Here is a 10,127-nt window from a genome sequence, read left to right as displayed (position 1 = left end):
AAAAAAAAAAAAAAAAAAAAAAAAAAAAAAAAAAAAACTCAATAGCTCGTAGATCTAGTAATTACAAACACAAATTCACACACACACACACGCAAACATGAAACTCGATTACACGGATTTGAGAAAACCTAAAGAAGAGGTAAGAAAATAGTTTTACCTCAAGAGAAAACAAAATCGTAGATGCCGGAAATGGAAAGCTTATGAAGAAGACGATCGAAAGTAACGAATCTCAGAGAGGAAGAGAATAATTTGCAAACTGTAGAAGAGGAATAGCAAAGAGAGAGAGAGAGAGAGAGAAGTGTGTCAAGAAGAAGGTCCTTCCATTAAAGCAGAAGCTTAATTTAATTATTCAATCACCCAGAAAACTCGTAGCCGAGAGAGAGAGAGAGAGAAAGTGGCAGAATAGTAAATAAGTCGAGAAAGTTGCCCATTTTCTTTTGGGTTCACGGATGGGATTCTAAAATCCAACGGTTCAGATTGGATCGTGTTACGAAGGGGCGTTGTTTGATGTATGGGGTGTCGGGAGTCGGATCTTTTTTTCTGGCTCCACCCGGAAAGAGGGATGGATGGATGGATGGATGGATGGATGGTTTTGTCTCCAAATTATTAAATCCCGATTATACCCCTCTTTAATGTTTTATTAAGGCGATTAAAAGAATAAAAAGGGTAAAAAGAGTAAAATAGAAAAAGAGGGGACAAGAAAGCGGCATTCCAAGTCGGTTTGCCGGGTGGTGAATGGGACATCTAACCTCCTCCACTTTATCTCTCTCTCTCTCTCTCTCCACTTTACTAGTACTAATCTCTTTATTAAATTTCTTAATCTTTTTATTTATTTATTTTAATTTAATTTTAATGATAATCTCTTTTGATTCTTTTTAACAATTAATTTTAAAATTAAGAGGATTCCGCCACCTTCCTAATTTCTTTTAAACTTTCATTATTGCATTTCCTTATCTTTCGCTTCTTTCTTTTTACTTAGATTGGCCCAACTGGATGGGCCCCTATTAGTCTCCCAAACTTGAATTTTTTCCGTTTTTTCTTTTGTGTGGATTCATTTTTAGTCTTCTAGATGCTAGATGAATGGTAAATTGATTTTTAATCATGAAACTATAGGTTAACTTTTGTTTTTAATACGGTTACGTGCTAGACTTTTGTTTTAAAAATTTTGGTGAAACTACACTTACTTAGTAAAACTAATGGAATTTTTAAGGTGCATATAAGTTTAAGTTGTATTTTTATCGACTCCCTTTATGGTTTCGAAATAGTGACAAAAAAATATGTACTCTCAAGTTAAAATAAATAAAAAAAAATTGGATTTACCCATTTAATTCTTATGGAAATGTATTTTTTGGTGGTTTTATTGTTTAATCTAAAATTTTGGATATTATTTTTTACAATCATCCCTCATATAATTATTCATTATGGAGTAGTTACTGTGGATGGTAAAAAAAAAAGTAAATTTGTTGGTATTAGTAATAAAAAGGATAATTGTCTTGTACTGTAGATCAAAATAATTTTTCCTTTGTTGTTAATGAACATATTCCTTAATTTATTCACCATTAGAAGATGAAAGTAAAAAAGAAAAAATAAAGGAAGGGTGTAGAAAATGGATTGGGGAAGGGAGCATAATAATAACAAGCAAGGGGGGTGGGATTGAACACGCATGGGAAGCACAAATATCTGACCGTTGGATTTTGATGCTAACAGAGAGAGAGAGAGAGAGAGAGACAGAGAGAGAGAGAGGCCTGTGGGCTGTGTCCTGTGTGTGTGTGTCCGTTCATCATCACCATCATCACCTTCTCTGACTATTTTTTTCATCATCACTCTTCCGTACTACTCACGTTATCTTTTATTTACCACCCTCTCTCTCTCTCTTTTTTTTAACCCAAACCAACAAAAAAATTGTTTTGCTTTTCCAAATATATTCTAAACATCTCTCTTTTTACAAAAAAACTGAAAAGAACCTTATGCACGAAGAGAAGAAGAGGCAACCAAAAAAAACAATATATATGCACCGTCAAAAATAATACAGCTTTTCTTAATATCCTCTATCAAAAGCTTCGCCATGTTTTCTTGCTAACACTTTGTTCAATATCATATAATAAATTCGACAATGCATCCATCATTATAAAAAAAATAACTACCTCTGAATTTATAAAATAAATAGACATTAAAAAAATAGACATTTACAAATAAATCTTAACATATAAAATATCAACAATTAATCATATAGAAATAGACATTTCTATAAAATCGTTTACTAATACGAATCCGAATTTTGGGTAGGAAATTAAAAAAAAGGTTGTAAATCGGAGTTCATATAGTAATATTTTAATATGAGGATTCCGTAAAGATGTGTGGCTAATTAAACAGTGATTAGTAAAAAAACAATTATTATTACAAAAAAAAAAAAAGGTAAACAGTAGATCAGATTAGTAGTAGCATTTGCGAGTACAAATAATGCGGGTTGAGACAAGACAACAGGACCCACAGTGCTTTTGTCCTTCACGCTTATTTTATTAGTCTTCGATTAATGATGATGATGCCACTACACAGCCCCGATTAATTACTACTAATTTCGTTTTTAATTAATTAATTAACAATTAGAGTGATCAAATTTATCAACGACAAGACATGTTCGACTGTTTATTTGGGCCCAGACTGTTTTACACACTAGCAGCATATACAATAGATATAAAATTCTTAATTGGGCTTTTAATTCGCTGTTTGTAACATTGGCCCATAAGTCACTATCCCTTATTAATGACCTGACCTGTATACATTAGCTCTCTCTCTCTCCCGGCATTAGGTTCTGAATTTAGTAATATATGTACGAACGATATTTTTCTTCGTTAGCCAGTCACGTTGCTGTCAATGTTTATATATCTTTGTATCCAACAAAACAACTAATTAATAATTGTCCAATTGTTATAAATTAAATACCTCTTTCTTGTGCACAAAAAAAAAAAAAAACTAAATCACTTTCTTATTTACGGTCAAACGACTAGAAAACTAAATCGGATTTGCACAGCAAAATACTATAATTAATTTTTAATACTTTCGTATAAGACATGAGAATGTATTTGACCCAAAATCGAATACACCTTCGAGTTTTCACATAAGACCTCCTGTAGGATATTTCTTCATTCCTCATAATTAATTATTACATAAGATAACATTTTCAAAAGGATCGAGATATATAATCTAGCTGTATATGAATTGGATTAAACAAACAATTGTTTTTTTCTTCTATATATCGAATAACATCTGTGTGTTAAGAGTGGATCCACACCCTTATCAAAAGGCTCGGCCCATTAAAGATCCATTAAAAGCCCAAATAAACTTTTTAGGAAAGAAGCGTATTTTGGTCTTCTTAGGGAACGAACCGACACATTTCCCTATAAATACGGACGTACAGCGTCCGTAAAAAGGTTTCAGAAAAAAAGGGAATAAAGATACGAAAAGTACAAGATAACTCGCCAAATAGTTCTGAAACGACGAGCTCGCAGTTCGTCTTCGGTTCTTAATCAAGTTACTTTAACTCGTCTAAGTTAGTTTTGTAACCCGTCTTTTGTATCTCTTACCAATCTATAAAAAAAGCTTCGACTTCCTTTTCACCGAACTAAATATTCTAATTATGACCGATTTGGACATCAACATTGTGTTTGGATTAGTACCTATCGCTATGGGTCTTGGTCTACATCAGCATGGTCCCCCTACAGCTTAGTTTTTACTTGTGCAACAGGTTTGGATTTTTCCATAACATAAGAGGCTATAAATGCATATTAAATCAATTTCTCAGTTAAATCAAATCTTTTTTGTGTTTCTAGAATTGTTGTCACCGAATCGCTATGTATCTTTGATTAGGTTGGAGAAAAGACAGATTTGCGTCACTCTCAAAAACAAACCGAGCAACATGCTGCATAACCTTTTGAAATCCTAATTAGTACGTAGATGATATATCTATGTCCTTCATTAGTGGATTAACGAAAGATTACATTTAAAAACGTTTTACGGGTTTTGCTTAGGACAAAAATGCAAAGCACACAAGTTGTGATGGATATGAAAAAAGTGTTAAAAACTTGGTTTAGAGTTAACAATTATAATGGTTAAAACACGTTTTATAGGATATTTTTTCTAGTCTTGATAGAAAGCAAAGACACACACAAACACAAGTTGTGATGTGAAAAGTGTAAGATGGGTTTGGTGGATAACATACTCATTGACCCTAAAAGAAACGGCGGTGACCAGTTCAAGACCCATATACAGTTCACACACACATTAAAAGAGATAGATATTTTTGTTATAGATATTTTTTGTAGTTGTGATTGCAAGTTAAAATAGCAAGTCTACTTTCCAGTAAACTATAATTTGTATGAAAATATTGCTTGTTACGTTTACAACCATTGGAGACTGTCAATTACTATGAAATCCAAGTGGATCATATAATGTCGTATCGTACCTCGAGGACAGGTTAGTGTCACGTTATCAATAAATAGAGTGCTCACTGGTTTAGCAACCGTATGCTATCCTAGTCCGTATGAAACTCAAAAAATCGGAAACAAATGTCTTATAGAAAGGAACAAAAAAAAAACAAGGAAGTTAAAATTTAGAGACTAACTGAATTTTGGCGGTATTTATAATTAAAGATGCAAAGACAAAATACAGCTATACCAAAAAAGAAAAATTAAGTCAGAATCAAAGTAAGAGTTATCGTCAAATTCGAGTTCCACACGGCAGCTACTCTTTTGTTTTTGTTTTTTTTTCATTAGATTTGTATAGCAGCCGTAAAATCCAACTTAATATTGACTTTAATAGTATACACATATGGGTTACTGATACTGTCCCATGTGACAAAATTTAAATTATTGTTATATTGGTATCTTCAACGATCAAACATGTTACGTTTGTTTATTAAGAAGTTACATACACGTCAAAGACTATATATAAATAAATAACAAAAAATTCTCAGATCAGTCTTATCATCGATATCTGTAGTTTCAGTTGTGAAGTCGTTTAAAGATTTATGGACCAATATTTGTCCCTTAGGAACTCAAAAGGCCAAAGGTCCAAACTCGAAAACGCTCAGGTCCATTTTCGTCATTTTCAATTCGAAATTGTAGTAGTTTTGAGTCGTATATATTTGACAGCTTTTTTTATTTTTTATTATGACTTGTAATCTAAAAAAAGAAAACAATGTTTTCAAACCCTTATTTTCTCGTAGATGTTTTAAAAAAAAAATAGAAATTGACATATTGAAAAATAAAAATAAAAAAAGTTGATACGCCTTGCCGGCAAAAGTCCCAAACTTTTGACGTAACTATGTTTCATAGTCATCCGGAAAATGAGATTATTAATTTTTTTTTTTTTTTTGTATTTTTGCTATGTAAAATATTTTACCTATAATATGGATTTTTATCGGATCGGAGAAGATATCATTTTTTTTGGATTTACTTGTATTCCGTTTTTCTTTTATGTTATAGTGACCAAGTGGATATAATCAACGTATGAACCACGCCTCAACAACATCTTAATCACTAAATACATGATTAGTAGATGCCATATCTTAATTATCACAACTAAAGTCTTTCGTAGTCAATCAAAAATTAATGCATATGAAAAATGAATAAATTTTTGTTGAAAACTATCAGATTCACGCAATAAAATTAGATTGGTAACGAAAGATGAAAATAAAGAGAGCGTATATATGTGAAGGAGACATGTTAAAGAGTAAGTGGGGACTAATTGTCTTGGGACGGTGTTTGGACCCAAGCATACACAATTCGTCATTCCACATTATCTGTTTTTGATGTTCAACAACTTCTCTCATAAAATTATGAAGTTTGCACATTTTTTTGTTTCTCGAACACCTTTAAATTCTTTTATATTAAAAAAAAAAACTAACGAATACGAAAACTAAATGGCTTACGTACGATCAACGAGTAGTACTCAACTTCTCTTACAATCGTTACGATTCTGGTGTGGCTGATATAAACACGCGCCCACACAGCATCAATGCACATGACCATATATATTATTTTCGTCTTTATAAAGAGAGGTTAGAGAGCCTTGGCTTCGATATGGTATCACACAAAATTTGGAAAGTTTCCTCTTTTTTGATTCAAAGGTCGGCAAAACACAATATTCATTAATTGACTACGAATTCAAGGTAGTAACGACTGGCCGTATTAGTATCATTGTTATGTAATTAAATCTCATATTACAAAATTTCATATCAACAAATAGAATTACAATTTGGACAAATTTTGCCATCTTTAATACATATGCAAACTTCACTTAATATATAGTATCAAACAGTGAAAGTGCATCAAACAACTTATGTGTAGAGCAAAACGTTTATTCCGATTTGGCGTATGGCATATATATGTACTATATAGATTAAATAACTAAATATATATATTTTTTTTATCACATCGTGATAAATATCTAACAACCAAATCAAAAGATGTAATAAAGAATCTCTCGATCAGAATTTATGTAATTGTCGAAAAACTAATGGATCGAATAGAGACAAATCATGTGATAATTGTTTTGATTTGGTAGCTAGCATAATAGTACTTGTACCCGCATATACTTTCCTCTCGCATTTAAAAAATACGTGAAAACTATATTATATAATGTTGAAAACTCATATAGAAAATTTAATAGAATATCGTCGGTGGAGATGGACGAGCCAACGTTATTCCTTGAGTAAATCATAAAACAAATCATAAAACAATACAAGTTTTTTCTTTGTCATTAATTTAAGAGAATGAATGATAACTTTGAATTATGTTGTCCTAGACCCCTTTCTAAAACACCAGTAAAGACATATAGATTAGAAACTGTTTTGTTTTGGTACTTACGAGTTACGAGGAGAGCCTATGATTATTGCAAGAAAAGAGTAAGTTAGTAATACATTTGGTAGGAGTAGCTAGTGGAGATAAGAGTAAGGATTAGGGTAAGTAAGTAAAGATTAGGTAGGAAGCAGCAACGGCTGAAAAGTTTAACATGGTGGATCTTGGAGCCCACGACGTCTCCGTACAAGCAGCCCTCTCTCTTCTCTCTCCTCTTTCCACGTACATTTTCCACTCTCTCTTCCCTTTTTCAAGCTTCATTTATTTCCATTTAAGAATTAATCATTTGAATTAACAACTTGATTTGTTTGTTAGAATTTTTTGTAAGGAAAAATGAGAATATAATAAAATATGTAACTTAAATTATGTATTATTAAAAAATAAACAGTTGTTAGCTGATATTTAATTGTTTTTTTAGCATTTTGCATACCATCAAATTACATTATTTTGTTTTTTTTTGGGTGAATAAATTACATTATTTTGTTATTAAGTTGTTCCATCCCACTGATATCTAGTTGTTCATTACGTTTGTAGATTATTCATCAAATCTGTATTTTCATTTCGAATAATAATATATATAAATATATAACTCAAAAATTTCATCTTTGGTTACTTCAGAAGATTAAAACTTCGCATGCGTATATCTTCATTTTGGTAAAAGAATCTCACATATTATTCTAATATCAACATCTCCAAGGAATCCATAAAAGTTAGCTAATTAATTTCACGTCATGGAATACAAATTTTTTTTCACTCATTAAAACTTAATTTTCATTAAAAAAAGAGAGTCTAAATCAACTGCATAAAATCAAAATAGTAAAATGATTCAACAAAGTCAAGAAACATAATCCTTATATTTTTGAAAAAATAATCCATCCTTTGATGATATAATTTAGGGCTGGGCAAAATAACCGATAACCAAATAACCGACCGAAACCGAACCGAAAAAAACTAAACCGAACCGAACCGAAATTCTTCAAATACCCGAATGGTTAGTAAAAATCTATATCCAAACTAACCGAAACCGAACCGAACCGAACCGACAATTAAATGGTTAACCGAAATATCCGAAAACCTAGAAGATATCAAATATTATATACTTAATATTATGCAAAACTATAAAATAAACTTAAAATATAAATTATTTCTAGATTCAAAACAATTAAATATTTTAAATAATCAATATATGTAAATGTTATTATTTTGAATTTACAAAGTTAAATACTATTTTGTAAAATTGAATCAATATTTTTCCCTTTTTTGTATTTTTGTTATTGTATATTTGGTTAATTTTGGTTATATTCGGTTAGTTTTGGTTATATTTGGTTTATTTGGTTAATGTTAATATAATTTATGTTAGTTATGGTTATTTATTTAAATAACCAAACCGAAACCGAACCGAAAGAAACCGAACCGAACTAAACCAAAATTTCATAAATATCCAAATGGTTACTATATTACTATATCCAAAATAACCGAAACCGAATACAACCGAACCGAAACCGAATGGTTAACCGAATGCCCAGGCCTAATATAATTATTAACAGGGGAATAAAAAAATTCAACGGCGAAAAGAAAAGGGACAACTTTATTGTACAGCATATTTGCTTTTTTGTACTGAGAAGAACTTTTTCACAGTTGTAAAACCAAAAAAAAAAAAAAGTATACATTTTAATATTTCTTTTCATTTTATTTGCAAAAAAAAAAAAAAAAACTTTTATAAATAATCACTCCCTATCTCTTCTTGTTTCCCCGTCCCCTGTTCTCACCAAACTCACAAAGCTTCTTCTTCTCTTCTCCTCACTTTCTCTCTCTCTCTCTAACACATGAGAGAACAAAATCATCAGCTCAAAATCTCAGCCGTTGATTACAACAACATCGTCGCCACCGTAGTAGTAGAAGATGGAGAACACTCAAGATTTCTCGCCGCCACACATGGATGCTTCTCGGCCGTCACTAGGATTCCCTCTAGGCACAGCTCTGCTTCTTATTATCATTTTCAGCCTCTCCGGAATATTCTCTTGCTGTTACCATTGGGACAAACATCGTTCTCTCCGCCGCTCTTTAGCCAATGCCTCCACCCGTCCCTCCGCCGCCGACATCGAGTCTAATCCTTACAAACCCAAACCCCTTTTTCCGGTAACTTCCCTCTCTCCCTTTACTCAATTTTTTTTTGTATTTTATTATTTCCCAAATTCTTTGATCTCTATTAATTATATAATTAAAAAAAAAAGAACTTTGAAACGTGTAAGTGTTTGTCAAAAATAAAATAAAATTAAACGTGTAAGCAAAAAAAAAATTGTTTTTAGGAATTTAGTTTTTAATTAAATACTTAAAAAAATAAAGGAATTTTAATTTGGAGAAATAACTATTGAAGATAACATTAATATCGTATCGAAGTTGTAATTTACTTGAGATGAAAGTCGAAATATTTTAACATTTCTGTCACTAATTGTAATTTACGTTCTTTTTTTTTTAACTATTTTATTTTTTTACTCATAAGGTGAAAGATTTTTAACTAATAAAAAATGATTCTTATGAACAGGAAATGAAGAAGCCTCAAAATCTGAGCGTACCGGTACTAATGCCTGGAGACAATACACCCAAATTCATAGCATTGCCGTGTCCGTGTGCACCACCTCGACCGGAGAAACTCACTGTCGATGTTCAAACTCCACCGCAGTCACCGCCTGTCAAGCCGCCTCGGTTTCCCGTTCCTTTGTATTAGATTTAATTTAGCTATAAGATAACCAAAAAAAAAAGGGCCGACAATGTCGAAATATCTCGTTTTGATGTACATATGGATCATAAATTTTACATTTTAATTTTTTTTTTCTTATCACTGATTATTTATTTTTGTAGTCAGTTAATAACAAATATGGAGTGGTCTTTATTGTGCAACGAAGAAAATAAAAACAGAATGGCATGATTATTTATCAAAACAGATTTATGTAATTTGAGTGTTTTTTACTGACAACAGTTTTCTCATAACTGCATAAGTTATATCTTTTTAAAACATATATACCATAAAATAGTACAGTTTTTTTTTTGGGGGCAGCAACAGTAAATTTGTTTTTATGTTAAACAGACTACCCACCTATCTGTTTGTGCTACTACCTATGTAAGCGCACAAAACACATGGCACATTTCGTCGGACGATAATTTCGACGTCGATGTCCTGACTCAATTCTGTTTTCCTTGCCTACAAATGAATTGATACCCGAAGTTTTTAATACTAAGAAGTTTATATTTTAAAAATATTACCAAAAC

General features: G+C 31.4%; 1 protein-coding gene across 1 annotated transcript; it reads left to right on the top strand.

Moving 5' to 3' along the window:
• On the top strand, positions 8,593 to 9,750 carry LOC104762746 (uncharacterized protein At5g65660-like). The gene is made up of 2 exons (XM_010486098.1): positions 8,593 to 8,996; positions 9,403 to 9,750. The coding sequence occupies exons 1-2, from the start codon at positions 8,760 to 8,762 to the stop codon at positions 9,583 to 9,585; spliced, it is 420 nt and encodes a 139-aa protein (XP_010484400.1). The 5' UTR covers positions 8,593 to 8,759; the 3' UTR covers positions 9,586 to 9,750.

Source organism: Camelina sativa, chromosome 18 (assembly GCF_000633955.1).
Source record: "Camelina sativa cultivar DH55 chromosome 18, Cs, whole genome shotgun sequence".
Taxonomy (NCBI): domain Eukaryota; kingdom Viridiplantae; phylum Streptophyta; class Magnoliopsida; order Brassicales; family Brassicaceae; genus Camelina; species Camelina sativa.
This window is presented reverse-complemented; position numbering and strand designations above follow the sequence as displayed.

What these genes read in the sequence shown, in the direction of transcription:
- LOC104762746 (XM_010486098.1), top strand. Translation starts at nt 8,760, where the DNA reads ATGGAGAACACTCAAGATTTCTCGCCGCCACACATGGATGCTTCTCGG. An exon ending in AACCCAAACCCCTTTTTCCG is followed by an intron (nt 8,997 to 9,402) that starts GTAACTTCCCTC and finishes TCTTATGAACAG; the next exon opens with GAAATGAAGAAGCCTCAAAA.